Source organism: Notechis scutatus, chromosome 4 (assembly GCF_049901735.1).
Source record: "Notechis scutatus isolate UNSWTSFEM ecotype Mainland chromosome 4, rNotScu1.2, whole genome shotgun sequence".
Classification (NCBI taxonomy): Eukaryota; Metazoa; Chordata; class Lepidosauria; order Squamata; family Elapidae; genus Notechis; species Notechis scutatus.
The window spans coordinates 108,800,722-108,818,875 of NC_142012.1; the positions used below are offsets into that span (position 1 = coordinate 108,800,722).

The 18,154-nt window shown below is 36.0% G+C and overlaps 1 protein-coding gene across 3 annotated transcripts in view; it reads left to right on the forward strand.

Moving 5' to 3' along the window:
- FAM53B (family with sequence similarity 53 member B) overlaps positions 1-18,154 on the forward strand; it is a 126,569-nt gene that overhangs the window by 29,314 nt on the left and 79,101 nt on the right. For all 3 annotated transcript variants that reach the window (XM_026669047.2, XM_087964346.1, XM_087964347.1), the window contains exons 3-4: positions 8,959-9,206; positions 15,311-15,365. In XM_026669047.2, the coding sequence (XP_026524832.2) occupies positions 9,135-9,206; positions 15,311-15,365 (127 nt within the window). In that variant the 5' untranslated portion in view covers positions 8,959-9,134. The remainder of the gene's footprint in view (positions 1-8,958; positions 9,207-15,310; positions 15,366-18,154) is intronic.

Consider the following 18,154-nt stretch of genomic DNA (forward strand, 5'->3'; position numbering starts at 1 on the left):
TGACATATTGATGCAGCCAATATAAGCATGAGCCCATTTTTCAAGCAGCATGTATATTTTATAATAAAATTGCCTGTTCCTTGTTTAATTACTTTGCACTATGGCAAAACTTGACATAGTTTTGGACTAATGTAATATCAAATCATAGGATTGCAGTGTAGAAAATGGAAGGCTAATTAAGTTCTTGAAAAAGTTTTTGGAAGGGCATCAAGATCACTTTTTCCCAGGGACAAAGAGATTAACTTCTCTTTCCCCAAGAATCTGAAAACTAAAGAACTAGGCCTGCAGTTATTTCTTTGAAAAGTCAAATGTGCATTTAAATAACACTTCAATTTAGGTTGAAGAAAACAAATATGTTTCTTTACACTCTTCCCACATATTTATATAGGTTCAACTATGTAACAGGATATACTTTTAAGATGTATTTTGCCTGTACTTGCACTATCATTGTAAATCTTTTGAGTTTCTGCAAAGGCATTAATCATTACTTTAAGGAAAATATAATTATCCTTAGTGAAAATTTGTTTTGATTCTAGATAACTTTGACTTAACATTTAATTGCTGCACAAGAGTATGGAAGTGAGTTTTAAGATGCCATACTGCTTATTGGTATGGTGGTTTAGTGCAGAACTTATTTTATTTATTAAATCTATATAGCTGCCATGTCATCAAAAGTGACTCATATGGGTGGCATATGAATGTAATGAGTAGTTATAGCTTATATTTAACTTAGTGATAAATATTTCCACGTGTCTTTTAAGCATTCTTTTTCTGCTGAAAGAAAAAAAGTGAAATACAGGCTGAAAGAACTTAACACAGTGGTAGAATGCATGATTTCTATATGTCTTAAATCATTGTTTTTTTATGAAAGGACTTCAGTGGACCTTAGCTGGAGATCAAGGTGGTATATCACTCACACAATAATGTGCAAATTCATATATTCTTATATATCAGTGATTGGTTAACTGGTATCTTTCAGATCTTCAGAACTGGAATCCTTTTGTCTTGGTCATGTTATCTAGGTTGATAAGACCTATAATTGAAATAAATGGTAGACTTCCATGTATATATATGCTTATAGCACTTAGGTTGCCTTGTGCCCACTGACTATTTAAATGCCACAGTTATATAAATGTTTGCAGCTGAGATGAAATTAATGTATTGAGATACAGCAGAATAAGAGTTTGGTTTTTTTTAAAAAATGTTTGCCTGCTTTGCTCTCATTTGAAGGGAAAAAATGAAAATGGAACTGCTATATATCCTGCTACATGAGTAAATAACTCTTGAATTTTTGATGAATATATTCATCTAACATTCCTTTCTCATAAGTTTCTTGCTTATGATATTTCATTAATTATTAACAATGTCAAGAAAACTCCCTAGAGTACTTACTGTTTTTATCAGTGTAAGAAAACAGCGCTCTGCCCCTTTTCAGAATTTAATTGCTTCTCTACTCCCAGTACAAGCCAAGTGCTGATAAAAACAATTCATTTTGCAGAAAACAGCTGTCTTGAAAGATGGCATTAACTAATTGTCAGTCTTTTTAATAAAAATAATAATTTTTAATAAAATTAAATTCATTCAACCAAAAGCAGTTGCTGCTGCAATACTTTACCTAACAATGTGATCCCTAATGCATAGCCACCTAGAAGAGTTACAATTTCCAGTAAGCCAAGCTGGAATGTCAACAGTGAAAAGCTCTAGAAGCTCTATTTCATCAATATCTAGAGGACTACAGTTTCAGTATTCCTGAAGTGGAATGGTACAGATAGCTGATAGTAGCTGATAATGATGGGAGTTGTAATCCAGCACATTTAGACTGGACCAGGATCAGGATGGTGATTCTATAAAACTGCTCCTTACCCAAATATTCTTCCTGTCTTTTGTTTTAGTCTTGGTTCTTGCTTTATTGTGAGAATGACAAGTGAAAAGAAGGGCGAGGGGTTCATTTTTATGTCTGCCAGTTGAGCAGAACCTCCTGTTTTTCTTCCTCCTTCCCATTCATTTCCCCCCTCCCAGGAAGCTTCCATAATATTGGCTTATGAGATTCAGTTGCTCAGATCTCCTTTAATTACTTGGCATTGGTACATGATTTGTTTCAAATTCTGCTGGTATGCTATCAATTATTAGCTGCTGTACTTTCAATAATTTCAATTATTAGCCCTTTTGCTTTGCTAGTTAACAGTTCTAAGGTGAAGTCACACACTTGTATGATATAACTAAGTCAATTCCACTGGCTGGCTAGATTAATGTTCTGGATGCTCTGGGAGGTGAATGATTCAGGACCCTTTGCTTGTCAATAAAATGTCATGGGAGAGGGCACTGGAAGGTCGCTGGCTTAGTAACACTAGTTTGTGTATATTTCTGCTTTTGTGAGTTTAACCAATCAGAAACCCAACTTTCTTGGTTTTGTGTCAAGGTTCAGGACTCTTTGGGGTCACTAGCTTGGTAGCTTTAGCATGTAGGAATGAGGTCAAGCAAGAGGTCTTACACAGGTCACTTTCCCATCGCCTCTATCTTGCTACAGGAGATATTGGCCACCAAACATGTGGAGCTGCCCCCTCCTAATGATGAACCTTTCTGATATGTACAAATATGAAGTTAGGCAGCACTGAATATGCACTGAACTGCACTCTTTTTCCAAAAATAAAAGTGCTGGGTAGAAAAGAAATTTGAATATTGGCAAAACGGTAGTATAAACATTCATGTTAAACGGGGCTTTGGCAATATCAGGCTTTATGTCTGATGTAGCATTTATATTTATAACTTCAGGAGTGACAATTGGAACAAAACAGTAGAAAAATCTACTATTCTTTCTTCTGTTGACCCACCTTTTCCTAGTTTTACTTTAATTGGTTTGTGCAGGGCAATGATAGAATGGAAGAAATGTCCTGATGCCACTATAGCTCACAGCATCCTCCCTAGTGGTTTTGCTGGCATGAGCTACAAAGACCAGATACAATTTTCCACATGTGTTTTTAACAACAACTATGAATTGTCTTTAATTATAGCATAATTCTTCCATTCATAGTGCTTCTTAATATGAAAAAGTGTCTTGATTATATGTTAAGTGTAGTGGTCAACATTTGTGTTGTCTACTCTTTTTTTTTCCCACAAAAGGCAGTTTTAAGAGAACCCTTCAAAAAAGCCTTCAAAGAAAATAAAATAGGCAGTAGTGATATTCCTAAATAATTAATACAGAATAAAACATTGTATATCAGTAATTATTTTTCAGAATATTCTCATTTTCATAAGATTTTTACTGGTAGCTTTTTTATGAATTATAGGTACAGGCTTTTATCTTCGGTAAATGTAAGTTACCAAGATAATTTTATTTGGCAATATCTGCATGTTGCTAATAATTCTATTTTTCACTTTGCTTAGCTCTAATCTCTCATACTTTTTTATCTTTCTACTTTTTATATGTTTTTTCTCTATTTTCATTCTTTTGTTTTTGTCTCACGAGGCAGTAATATTTGTACTTTTTGGGCTTCTAAGGTCTTGCATATGTATCTCTAACTATTTTTTCCTGTTTAAATAAAAATTAGTAGAGTTTTTTCCCTATTATCCGGATATTCCTTTCTGTCTATTTTGCACTATCATTGGTGATGCAAGTAGTTGCTACCAGGCAACTATCACTTCATGTATTGAAGTTCAATGAAATTTTGTAAGATTTTAAAGACCAATTCATCATTCGTTATTTGGTCCAATTCAGATTATAATCAAGAATTGATTGTACAGCGGGATACTGAGACACACATGAAGGAAGCATAGCTAATTACTGTTTCTGTAACATTCAAAGGAATTCTTAATCAGTCTGAAGTGTTTCTGCTTGAAAAAAGATGGTCTCTAACCCTTGTTCTTTGTGTTAACTCTCTGAGACATGTAAGATATGAAAGGTGCCTATTCTTTAAGAACAAGTAGGCAGTCTGAAAATATACCTAGACCTGTTCTAGTTCTCAGAGATTGAATTTCCCAGAAATGACTGTTAGCCATTTCAACTCATTTTCAGCTCATTACTTTCCTCTTTCCTACTTTCCTCATTGGGTTGCAATGATGTTAATTAGACTTCAAAAAAATATATGATAGAGCTGGTAAAGCTGCAGACAATGAGTAGAGTAGCTTCTATATAATGCAACATTGCAATGGAAGGGGGTGTTTAAATTGGAAAAAAGAAAGCGTATGAGTGTTATATAACTGTATATTTTTATCAGATCAAATCAGTCTACTGGAGAAACAATGTCTCTTCCCTGTAAGATATAGAGTGCAGTCTATAATATTGATCCCATGGAAATTGATAGATAGGTTTTGATTGATTCCCAGTATAGGGTTGAGAAAGAATTTACTGGTCCAAAGTTTTTCAATTTACTTCCATGTCTAATGGAGAACTAGAACCAGAGTCTCCCTGCACCTAATTCATCATTTTAACTTGTACATCACATTGGGTCTTAAAACCTTACACAATAATACCTCCCAATAATATTTCGTGCTGTTCTTGTGTTTATATGGTTCAGTATATAATAATAATAATACCTTTAACAACAACATCAACCTATCCCAGGTCCTTGGGACAGACTTGACTGGTGGATAAAAATGTCGAACCCAGTCTAAACATCTAGCTGACTATGAGACCATAATAGTTAATAATAACAATAACAATAAAAACAACACAAAAACAAAAAAAACCTAGTCATTATGTAAAAAGTACGACTTACCCGCATCTGAAAAGTCATGGGAACATAAAGTGGAAAAAGTGGTCGAAAATGAGAAGGTGAAGATCTTGTGGGACTTTTGAATACAGATGGATCATTATTTGGAACACAACACGCCAGAAAACACAGTTGTCAGGAACGAAGTGTACAGTTTATTGATACCGCTGTACCGGAAGATGCCAGAGTCAAGGTAAAAGAACTGAGAAAAAAATCACAAATATTGCGACCTAGCCATCGAAACTACGCAATTATGGATGAAACATGTAACAGTGATACCCATTGTTATTGGAGTACTAGGTACCATGTCCAAGGATTTTACAAAATACATCAAGAAATTACAGCTTCCTGCAATAACACCAGCAGAACTGCAAAAAAAACCTGTGCTACTTGGAATGTACATTTTAAGAAGATACTTGGTTGATACCTAGGATGCTGGCAGCAACCCATATCAACCATCAGCGCCAGTCAATGATATTTGAGATACATTTTTAAATGTTCAGTTGACTCATGTTTAATGAATAGAAGAATAATATGAACAAAGGATTATTTGTATGAGAGTGTCAAAATGCATGAGTCATAAGATTTCAGAGTCAATTTTAAAGTACTTAAAAAAAATCCCAGCACTCATACATGAATTATAAAGATATGAAATGTTTTCAACCAAAAGTTGGGGGAAAGAATTAGGCCGCCTCTTCCCCTGAGTGGTAGTCTCAGTCTAGATCAGAAACCATTATGTTTAGACTAGAATAAATAAAAAGGAGAAGGTGAGCTGTACAATGAACATTTTATGTGTTGGGTTTTTGAGCCATTAATGAAACACAGTGAAGAATATCTTCCACAGCAAAGAGAATATTTTATACCTTGTTGTTTTCATGATTCCTTAATGTCATTAGGTTGTTCTCTGATTAATGAGGAAGCAAACAGCAAACTGTATTTGATGATACTCACAAAGATCAAGCTCCATCATATTTCATTTTTGCTATAATAAATACTGAGAAAATATATTGATTTTATGCCTTTCATAGTTGTCTAGGTGAACCTAGTTCTGACCAAACAAAGAGTAGATAATTTTTCTTTATTATCCGGCTGATTTTTTAAGTGAATATTCATAATGGCACTTACTTGTGCGTTCAAATACAAATAAACAAGAAGAATTTGATTTATAAACTGAGAGGAGAATTAATTTTGGCTCTTACTGAGTTCTAATACTAATAATTACATTCCAAATCATTATATAAGACTGCTTGAATTTAATTGCATCGTAGAGAATAAATGTTTAGTGTGTTTTAGCTGATGACATTCTCCCTTTTCTTTGTATTGGCAAAAAGCAGCATTTTAAACAGGATTATAGAATTATTTTGGAAAATTATTTTCAAATTAATCTTGTTTGTAATCTGTTCATTTTTTATTTAAGTATTTAGCTGCTGGATCAACCACATGCTGAAAAAAATATTTTCTTGGCTATCTGACTGCTGTCCTATTCTATTTTACAGTTCATATAACTGTATTTTAGTTGTTTGAAATTTCAGTTAGACAGGATTTGAAGGCATCCAGAACATGACATAAATTGAAAAAAGAAAAAGAGTAAATTGGATCATGTGTAAACAAATTCATGAATAGTTATTCAACTTCTAATTTCATTCCAAAGGAGAATCATCCTGCTGGATCTTGATTAAATATGTAGATATGTGTGACAGGGTTGAAGTATAATATTGTCAGATTATATGTATGTTTTAGCTTTTTAAGCAAGCTGGTAAAGTGAAGTAACCACAGCTTGTTTGGCCAATTCTCATTTGTTCTGCCAAGAAGACCCAAGTTCAAAAACAAAAGTTCAGAATTTTGAATTCAGATGCAATGACAAGCTATAGTTAAAATAAGTTAGGATTTGTAAATGACTAACTATAGCTTCAAATAGTTTGTTGCCATTAAATAAAGGACAACATTTATCCTAGGGGTGCTTTTGTATAACACAAAGCAAGCTATGTTATTGTTTTGAGTAAGAACCAAGCCAGTACTACGGTGATGTAGATCATGAAAGCACAGGCTTGGAAGTTGTTCTGGATGACTCTTCTAGACAATCTCCTGTCCAGTGCAGGAATCCACATACTATTCCATACAATTAGATATCCAATCTTTTATCAAAAGCTCTGCTGATGGAGCACCCACCGCTTCAGGAGGAGGATGTTTCACTCCTTAATAGCTCCCAAAGTCAGGAAATTCCTTTTTATCCTAACTGTATCTCTCTCTGTATCTTATCTCTCTCTGTATCTTATTTCTCACTGTAAAACTTCTACCCATAAATCGGTATTGTAGAAATCTCCCTAATGCATGTCAGTATTGCTGATCTCTAAAGTCAATGCTTTAAATTCCCTACAGTTTCAACTTTGTGAACTCTCAAGCTTCCTCTTTCCGCTATGTATTCAAGATGGACAGTGAATAATATTTATATGTTAGTATGTCAATTCAGTATCAACTAATAATCCAAGACATGTCAAGTAAAATATATTCTCTTTAGTATATACTACAACACAAAAATGTTTTATTTCCCTTGGGTTGAGTTGGGACACAAATATCTGCTTATCTGTAGAAGCACATCTTCATACAGGTGTCTTTCATAGCAGGGCCCTTGGTCTATGGGGGGAGACTATTTCCTATAGCTGGAGCCATTTGTAATGACTGTATTTCATGTTTCAATAGAATCTGATTTCTAAAGGGTATGTGTATATACACTGCTCAAAAAAATAAAGGGAACACAAAAATAAGACATCCTAGATCTGAATGAATGAAATATTCTCATTAAATACTTTGTTCATTACATAGTTGAATGTGCTGACAACAAAAGTACACAAAAATTATCAATGGAAATCAAATTTAGCAACCCATGAAGGTCTGGATTTGGAGTTACACTCAAAATTAAAGTGGAAAAAAACACTACAGGCTGATCCAACTTTGATGTAATGTCCTTAAAACAAGTCAAAATGAGGCTTAGTAGTGTGTGTGGCCAACACGTGCCTGTATGACCTCCCTACAACACCTGGGCATGCTCCTGATGAGGTGGTGGATGGTTTCCTGAGGGATCTCCTCCCACACCTGGACTAAAGCATCCCCCAACTCCTGGACAGTCTGTGATGCAACGTGGCGTTGGTGGATGGAGTGATACGTGATGTCCCAGATGTGCTCAATTGGATTCAGGTCTGGGAAACGGGAGGGCCAGTCCATAGCATCAATGCCTTCGTCTTGCAGAAACTGCTGACACACTCCAGCCACATGAGGTCTAGAATTGTCTTGCATTAGGAGGAACCCAGGGCCAACCGCACCAGCATATGGTCTCACAAGGGGTCTGAGGATCTCATCTCGGTACCTAATGGCAGTCAGGCTACCTCTGGCGAGCACACGGAGGGCTTTGCGGCCCCCTAAAGAAATGCCACCCCACACCATTACTGACCCACTGCCAAACCGGTCATGCTGGAGGATGTTGCAGGCAGCAGAACGTTCTCCATGAGTCTCCAGACCCTGTCACGTCTATCAGATGTGCTCAGTGTGAACCTGCTTTCATCTGTGAAGAGCACAGGGTGCCAGTGGCGAATTTGCCAATCTTGGTGTTCTCTGGCAAATGCCAAACGTCCTGCATGGTGTTGGGTGTATATATGTGTAGGTAGGTAGGTAGGTAGGTAGATAGGTAGATAGGTAGATAGATAGATAGATAGATAGATAGATAGATAGATAGATAGATAGATAGATAGATAGATAGATAGATAGATGATAGATATAGAAAGATAGATAGAAATTCAAAATTTACTTGTTTACTGCTCATTTAAAAGTTAGGATTTAGAGGTAACTTGGAATTATTTAGCTTCTGCCTGTGACTTTTCCTTCTGTGCTGCCAACATACTCAGCTTTCTTTTCTTGTTACTTCACTGATTGCTTAGCTGATTGTTTCCAGGACTGTACTGCTCCCCATTTACTTACTGTCCTCCTTAATTAACAGTATGTCTCTTGCAACTGCAGAGTTCAAGTAGGAAGGAAAGGGCTTGTCTGTTCTTCCTGCAGGTATAATTTAATCGTATGGTCACTGTGTTCTTCTCTGGTACACATGAGAAATGCAAGGTCTTGTCAGATTTATTGCAAGAGCAAGGGCAAACTTCCCACAAAAGATATAAAGTTTGTGCAATGATTTGTGGAATTGAAGAATAACTACAGAGTATTTGTATTTTATCTTTCCCCCTCCCTCTCTCTCTCCTTCTAGAAAGTGAATATTTTGGACTACTTTTTGTCAAGCTGTCCAGTCGACAAAACAGATGGGAATTGGTGCTATTGATCCTTTCATCTGGAAAAATGCACTGAATGGGAGATTCTGCCTAATATGGCCAATTGTGACCTTTACCTCTACTGGAATGGACCTGAGTTCATGACTTTGTTACCATGGTGATGATCTTAACTACTACAACTCTGGAAAACAAAGGTGCTGATTCTCTATCATGCAGGACTGAACTGGTAAGAGTTCATGTCACCCTGATGGCTTAGCTTATACACTAGCATTTGTGTCTTTCAGATTACAGGGTTCTGCTCCCATTTTAGACTGCAGCATGTGGAACTATATTGATTGTGTGGCTCTAAGCCAATGTGAACATAATAATAAGCGAACAAGAAGAGTTTTATTGTATGCCCAATATCACATTTAGAAAACGATATTGCCTTGCCCGTATAGGTAGTCCTCAACTTACAGCCATAACTGGGACTGGGATTGCTGCCATAAATTGATGTGGTCATAAAATGAGACATTATATAATGGCACCGATTTACACTAGCAATCCCGGCATTTCCCATTGGGCAATTAACCAAGAATCATGGATTGTTAAGTGACTACCTCCAAGCCATTGTGGGTTTGGTCCCTGAACACTGAGTCTCAATAAGGTCTGGACTACCTCCATCTCCTCCTCCTTTCCAATTTCCTCCCCATCTATGCCCATTTGGCCATCCTATACTCTACCTTGTGGAGCAGCAAGCAGCCCCAGAATTATGTGGCTTTAGAGCTGCTTGCTATATCCTGGGAAGCCCACCCCAGCAAACATTCATTCACACACCTTCCTTCTCTTCCAGCCCCACATGGCTCCCTGGCCAGCAAATGCCAACAAGCATACATTTGCTGCCCAGCCCAGTCCAGCCTTTTTTTGTTTGCCCAGCTTCCTTTCACCAACCTTTCATCCATTGTTGCCTTCTTTTCAGAGCCAACTTTTCCAGCAAACCTTTCCTACTTTCCTCCTTTTTTTCCTTCTTTCTGAACACAGCACTGTGTTCATAAAACTGTCCTGGAATGCCTTGGAATGCTTGCTGGTGCTTTCAGGGGCAAGCTATGGTGACTGAGGCTTCCCAAGGAATAGTCTGCAACTTCACCATTGAAATCTAAAAGCAATTTGTGAGTTATGGCATTGAAGAAAAAAAATAGAGAAAAGATAAACATGTACAAATGTTGCCTTAAATGTCACCCATTCCACATCCCCGTCTTTCCTTTCATCTGCAAATGTTTCATGTTGTAATAAATTAAAGTTTCTGTTACACATGGAAGATGCCAGAAATCATAGTTTGTTCAAATTATAATTAGTTATCAAATAAGACATTAATTAGGATCACGTTGCAATTTTGATACAGTGGTTAACAAGATATGTGCAAACTGTAATATGTTTCCTTTTAATTATGCTGAAGCAGGAAACTGACATTTATGGTAAAAATTATGAAGAGACCCTTGTAATTTATTTCTTCACGTGCAAAGCAGCAAGGAGAGATTTGCAGAAAACCAAGGCTGCTGTGATGGGTTTTCAGAACAGTTACAGGTAGACCCCAATAACAAATGCATAGTTACAGCTGGTCCTTGAGCTTCCAGCTGTCATAGCACCCCTGCAGTCACGTGATCATTTTCTGGGCACTTGGCAACCAGCTTACAAGATGGCTACAGTGTCCCAAGGTCACATGTTCATCATTTGTGACCTTCTGTGCCAACCAAGCCAAGTCAGAGGACAAGCTGATAGGAAAGGTCACAGGTTGCTTGGGTAAGTCTCAACAGCCACTCTAAGCCTCCAAAACACTGTGTTCATGTTGCATTGGCTCCCCCCACATTTTCACACACCCTCTGCCACACTGCACTGTCCCTTTGCACACCCTTTTTGCACCCTACCCAAGAGTAGCCATTTATCTTCTTGCTGGCCTGCTTGCAAGTCAACAGCAGTTTCCTGATTACTTCTGCATGACTTTGGTTGTGGGCAGTTGGCAGGAAGTTGCATGGAATGCCTGACTTAACAACCCACAAACATTGCTTAATGATGGCAAGGAGGACTTCTGGGATTGTAATCTGTAGCTAACTTCATGACTACATTGGTTAATCATGAAAATTTTGGTCCAATTATCATTATTAAATGGGGACTCCCTAAAACTGATGTGGTAAAAAAATCAGCCTATTTTAAAAATAATAAAATACATCCCAATTTTAAATTTAAATCACTTCTACTATTTATTAATATGGACTGGTTTTCAAAATATCAAAATCAACATCATTAGATCTCTAGAGGACATCCACTTCACCTTTCACCAAATAATTTCAATTCCACAATAACTCTGTGTATATTCTGTCTCCTTCATTGTTTGTGTTCTCACATAATAATTAATCTCTTGTATGTAGTTGTGTATACACATACCCCCCCCCCTTATTCTCAGCATCAAAATAGGGATTTAATGCCAATTTTTCATTTGGCTTCTTTTTTTTAGAGACACCATATTTTGATGAATAGTAAGTGTTTTGCATGTTTTAACATAGTAGTAAATTTAATATATCCTGGCAACCAAGGAAACTTTTGCAAAACAGGTGTAGATCAACAGAAAAACATTTTACTGTTCACAAAGTATATGGATCAATTTATCTGAGTGGAAATTGAGAAAATATTTTTTTCCTTATTGTAAGAGAAGTATTGTAAATGATGAATAACATATTCCTTTACTTCCTGATTTTGGTAAACAGTTTAATCATTATGAAATGAAATTGCAGTTAAGACAGACATAAATGTCTATCTTAAAATGTCTCACTTCCTCATTTTCATCTTGTTCTTGGAACTAAGCTTTGCCTTATGAATAAGTGATAAATGTAGATTTTCAAAGTAAGGGCCAGAAAAAATGAAAAAAAAAAAAAAAGGAAAAACCCAGACTTTTTGTTGTTGTTTTGTTGTTTTTCTTTATAATATACTATAAAATTTAAAGGATAGCAGTTTTTCAATGTAGTGAAAAATGATTATGGAAAATACCCTACTGTGTTAATTTTAAATAATGCTTAATAACATGGTTATTAAGTTATGAAACAAATTTTGAAATACTTATACCAGATCAGAAAAGAAACTAAAGACAAATGAATTGAGAAACTTATTTCAATATTGGAAAATATTTTTGTCAAAATGTTACAACTATATTAAATAATAAAGATAGGATTTGAAAAATTGTTAGTATGCAAGATTTATGAAATAAGAGTCGAACCTGTAAGATGTAAAAGGGAGGCAGTTTCAGTTTCCTTTTCCAGAAGCCCTTTAGATCCAGACAACCCAGCTACACCTCCTGAGTTGGTGTGTCTTCTGGTATGTGTATGCCTCATCTGGTATCCTTCCCTTAACCTATTTTGTGAGAGAGATAGGGCTCCTACTATCTGAGTTACTTTTCTGGCAAATTTAAAATGAAAAGGAGAAAGAGAAATAAATCAAATAAATGCTGTAGCATTATCCTGGCCCCGTGGGCCTGAGGTATTTGGCTAAGATAATGATCTGTTTGCACTTATCTTTGTTAGAAAGACCAATCTCAAAAGAGATGAATAAAATCAAATTTCATTTTTAAAAAGAACATAAAAATATTTTCATCTTAGATGCTTGTCACATGTAAAATATTCAGTGGTAAAGAAGGTAAAAAGATAGAACTGTTCAAATCACAGCTGTGCTTTAAGAAGATCTCCCAGGGGATGGGAAAGAGGGAAATTTTATATGATGTTGGTATGTTTGTATTTGGGAAGCAACTCTTCTGTAGAGCTTCCAAGTTGCATAACACATTACTGAGCCTATATAGAGAAAATAAACACCAAACACAATAGCACTTAGCAAGTCATTTAGACTTATATACCACTTCACAGAGCTTTACAGCCCTGTGTAAGTGGTTTACAGAGTCAGCATATTGCCCGCAACAATCTGGGTCCTCATTTTACTGACCTCAGAAGGATGGAAGGTTGAGTCAACCTTGAGCCAGTGAGAATCGAACTACCAAAGTGCTGGCAACTGGCAGTCAGCAGAAGTAGCCTGCAGTACTGCATTCTAACCACTGCACTACCACAGCTTGTGTAATGCTCAAATAGCAAGAGACAGAAATAACTTAAAATTAAAATTCTATGTTCTATGGCTAAACATATTCTTAGCGAAAAATGCATCCCTGATGCAAAAGTGTCCTGCTTATTTCCCTGGATTTTATCTATCTTCTCATAGATTCCAAACTTTAATCTTTTGCTTTATCTAGCCATCCTTCGCAGTTTATTCTAAAAAGGATTTGTGATGACCCGGGGCATGGCACAAAGGCAACACAGTCAAATATGCAAGAAGAGTCCCTTTATTATCTCCAACTTTGCCCCCAATGTCCAGGTTGCCTTCGGCTGGAGAAAAACTCTCCCAGGAACAGCCTTTAAGTGGGGGAAATTCAGCTGAAGACAAAGTACATATAAATTGTAACTAAAAATCCAAACAAACCACGCTGCAGTAATTAACTTGACAGGGCAGGAGAAAGAATTGCAGACTTGAAAGCACAGCAAAACATACACAGTTGGGAAGACGCCAGGAACACTGATAAGCCTCCATGATACCAGATAATTCATGATTTGCTCCCAACAACTTGCTGTGCGCAGCTTCCCTGTTTAAATACTGTGTTCCCAACTGCAGCTAATAAAGGGAATCAGGGCCCTTTCCTCCCCTGTAAGCCATGCAACTCACGTTGCTCCCTTCTCCATTCCTCCCTGAGTGCTCTAGGATGAAGAGGGTATGGGCTCCAAATTCCTTCTCCCTTGTTCTACCTCTCTCCTGCAATGCCCAGCTGGACCCCAGTTTCTTCCACAGCCAACGGAGTTACACTCACACTCCCTGTCAGCTGCTCGGCCTTCCTCTCTAAATCAGATTCCGACAGGGGCATGACAGGATTTCAGCTTTTGTATCAAGCAGAAAGGAAAGATGTTTTAGATAATGTCCTAGCATATGTAATCGAAGCCATGCCTCATTAATTGCAACTCAGATGTGGCTGAGTGTCAGTAAATATAGGATGGGACTGCTACAGAGATTGATTAAATAACATCTCATGTGGCAATAAATATATTTTGAGCCTTGCTTCCCCCTTCTCCCCCTTTAGCGTTTTGTACAACAAACATATGTTTATCAGGATCCCAAGTTATATGTTACGCATTTTATGAAATTAAAGTGACTTTATATCTATAAAGGATGCTGAAATAAACATTGTATATATTTCATTCCCCCCTACTAACTTCTCTGTCTCTCTCTCTCTCTCTTGAAAAAGAAGGTATTTTTCTAGTGCTTCAACATTCCTGGAAATGTTACATTTTTAATTTAGTGGAACTTATTTGCTCGACAGCTTAACTTTTAGTGCATACAGTATGAACCTTGAATTTACTTAGCACATGATCTATTTAGTTCAATAAAACTTATTTCTCAATAGATACATTGTGTTACATGAGTCAGGGTAAAAAAAACCTAAAAATAAATAAATGAAAGATTAAATTTATTAACAACATTAATGTTGTATCCAAATACAACGTTGATAATATAAATTTAAATGTCTTTTCTTCTGTAATAAACTGCCTCTTTTTTGGCAAATTAAATGATTTAGAAGGGGGAAAGAGGAACAAAATATGAAGGGACAGCACAAGATTTATTAAAAACTGTGCCAGCTAGTTAAACTTTAGAACCATTATTGCAGTCACTGGATAAATTTCTCTTATTGATTCCTACACTGTCTCAGTTTTTCATTTTTTAGATAAAGAGCCCAATGGTGACAATATTGGCATAGTAAATGAATAGTTTAAAAGATTTACAACAAAACAATTTAGATTATTTTTCATTCTCTATGGAGTAATTTTGATTTTTATTGCTTCAACTTTGTCAACTAAGAACAAGATCAGCTCTATGAAATCAATTTAGAAATGTTCTGGAAATAGTATACTTTAAAAAAACAATTTAAAATATTATTTCTTTAAATAAGCAATAATAATTCTAAAGAAAAATGAAGTGGAACAAATCTTATATCTTCTATTACTATGTTGACAGATTTATAACTTAATATTTTTCTTAGATTAGCCTTTTGTGCAGTTTTGAATATTGTTCAAGGGAGAACCACTACCATGAGTAAAAACTACAAAATTGTAAAACAAGGTGTTTCAGGATTGTCATTGTCACTTCAGCTTTTCTTGTATACTGGAATTTACAACAAGTCTGCTATTAGGACAGTGAAGATGTTACAATGCATGGCCTGGATTTCAGCATAATTCGTAAAAATGTGTGATTAGGTCTTATGTTTGTTTTCAGCACACTCCAAAGAAGATGAGTCAAGGATCCACACTCTTCTCATGTGGAATGATGGGTGAGTATTGCTGCCTCTTGCCACCCAACTCTGATATGATATGAATAAATATTACAAAGGAACAATTGGTATGGAGTTTGAAATAGATGTTCATTGCTTCGTTTTGAAGATTACGTTTCTCTTTCTTTTGCAAGCAAAAAACCCCATTTCCTAATTTTATATATGTTTCTCTTTGAACTTCATATGGTTAACTTCAGTTCTGCTTTATATTACATAACACAGCACTCAGCTGATATGTTTTCTGTGTGTAAATTTCCAACTGGCTGTTCTGCACGTCAAAAACTTTTGTGTCCTTTGACGTATCACAAGTATTGTGGTATCTGATAAATCATCTATCTTCTCTCCAGTCTAAATCAGATGTACTTAATTGGGATGATAGATAGAGAACATAGTCTATATATAAAACTGTTAATTGGCACATCTGGTACATTCAAACTTTGATCTTGTGGTTCTTAGTAATCAAATTTTACTTTCTCGTGGAATATGTAATAAAATTACTTATAATTCTTCACATATTCCAAGATTAATTTTTTTGTGATGTGGGGTATTTCAAAGATATCCTTTGTTCTGAAACTGTTATTCCATTACTTATGCGTACTGTAATATATTAGGTCAAATAGAAAACCAATTCCTAGTCTTTAAAAGGTAGCAGAGCAGTCATTGTTTAACTAGTAGCCTTGTGCTGCTGCCAACAGTGAGATACTGTGCTGGCATGTAAACCACCATCCATTTGACTAGAGAAATATATTGAAATTTATGATGGTTTGAAGTGTTGCTGGTTGCTCTTGAAGGACTAGATGTTTTTTGAAAGTTTAGCCCTGTATTGTAGTCTTTTGTTTCTTATATGATTGAACTATGATTTCTAGTACTAATTAAAATGTCAGATAGACTTTGAAGCAAACTATTCTATCACAAAAACCGGTGCTTTCCAGACAAAACATCTGTTCCCTCCATTCATAGGCATTAACTTGATTAGAATTAATGGAATTGAACAATTTTATTGAGGGAGTCATTTTTCAAGATTTCCAGAAATGGATGTTGCCTGAACAAAATGTATATGGTATATGTATTGGTTGGATGGAAGATTGTTTGTGCACATGTCTTTAAAGACCTAGGTTTCAGGTTCAAGAAAAGAATAATAGTTCAAGTATTAACAATACAGCCTAAAAAGGGCTAATAAGATCTTTCCAACCAAAAAGCTGTATCATGTTTGGAACTGTAGACCAACCTCTTTAGGGGGCACCCCATTGGGCAAGGCTTAGTTATGTTATTGCTGATCTTGTTTGCTACAATAACCTGTTTGCTATGATAACCTGTTTCTAACGCAACCTAATCTTCTTGCTGACCATAGCTCCCCCTGTGCAATTGTCTTTGTTATGCCCAATCAAGAAGATCAAATCCAATTGGCACTATTTTTGTTTTCTTTGTAATTTTAGGCATTTTTCCCAGTACTTTTTATTTTGGCTTTTAACTGGCCCAGATTAACCAGCCAAGTCATTGTTGAAACTTGCTCAGATAGGTTCACTGCTGACTGCCGCAGTGAATTTCAAACTGCTAGGCTATTTCCGATTAGATAATTATGTTCTTGTTTGCACAGAAGATTGAGACAAATACATCCTTTCAACTTTGGTTTTGGATTAGAAACTGAAGAAATAAAGTGCCTTATGGGACTTCTTTGAAACAGGGCGGGAACTTGGCTAGCTTTTTTGCTTTCTTGGTCAAGAGAAGTAGGGTCTTTAGAACTAATTGTCCATTTGGCTTTCAACGGATGCAGAAAATGTAGGCACTACTAAATCTGGTTAGTCCATTGAATAAACAGCGATGGTCTTGAAGACCATATTGTGTAAATTGAATAGTAGTTGGACAGGCCAACTTTTCTCAAACCCAAGGTCTCTCCCAATGTGCTAGAGTGCAACCACAGAGTTCTGGGAAGGAACTGGGCTGAGGAAGTTTGAGACAGACTGCTGTCTAGATCATTCTGCCTCTTAGGTTATAAACTGAAACAAATTGAGAATGGTGACTCATGGTGAATTCTTACTGCATAAGCCATGGGAAAACTATTCTTTGATTCTGAAAGTCTTGCCAACTTGCCTGAAGGAGAAACTAGGCAGGCCTGGCACTATAAAAAAAATCTTTGTCTTAGGAATACTGGTGCCTTTTTATAATATTCCTGTTTCATTCTCTCATGCTGTAGCTTTATTCAAAAATTACAAAAAACTATGTATCATACTTTCCATCTTTATTTACAATACATAAAGGCTTTTCTAAAATCTGAGCTAACAGAACAAATTTGCATTTAACTCATTAATAAAATGCTGTGGGATTTCCTATTTTTGAAAAAACTACTTCTTTTTAGGATTTATAATCAAGTCAATGGCTTGTGAATACTGCTCTGCAGTCATTTACCTTTTAGGTTTACAGCAAGACAAATATTTTTTTCTATCTTTAATGTTTTAATATTTTTCCTTTCTCATTCACCACAATCATTGCTTGCAGCTGTTGTTGAAACATGATCATGGAGAGCAAGGAACAGATACAATATTGTATATTGTACCGTATTTGCCGGCGTATAAGACGACTGGGCGTATAAGACGACCCCCCAACATTTCCACTCAAAATATAGAGTTTGTTATATACTCGCCGTATAAGACTACCCCCTCTTCCACACACCTTCCACTTTTGCACTTTTTTTTTTTTGACGCACTTTTCTGCTTTGGACAATTTTGAAATGAGCTAATCCAATTTTGAACCAAGAATATGCAAATAGCTATGGAGTTTAGAAATGAGTT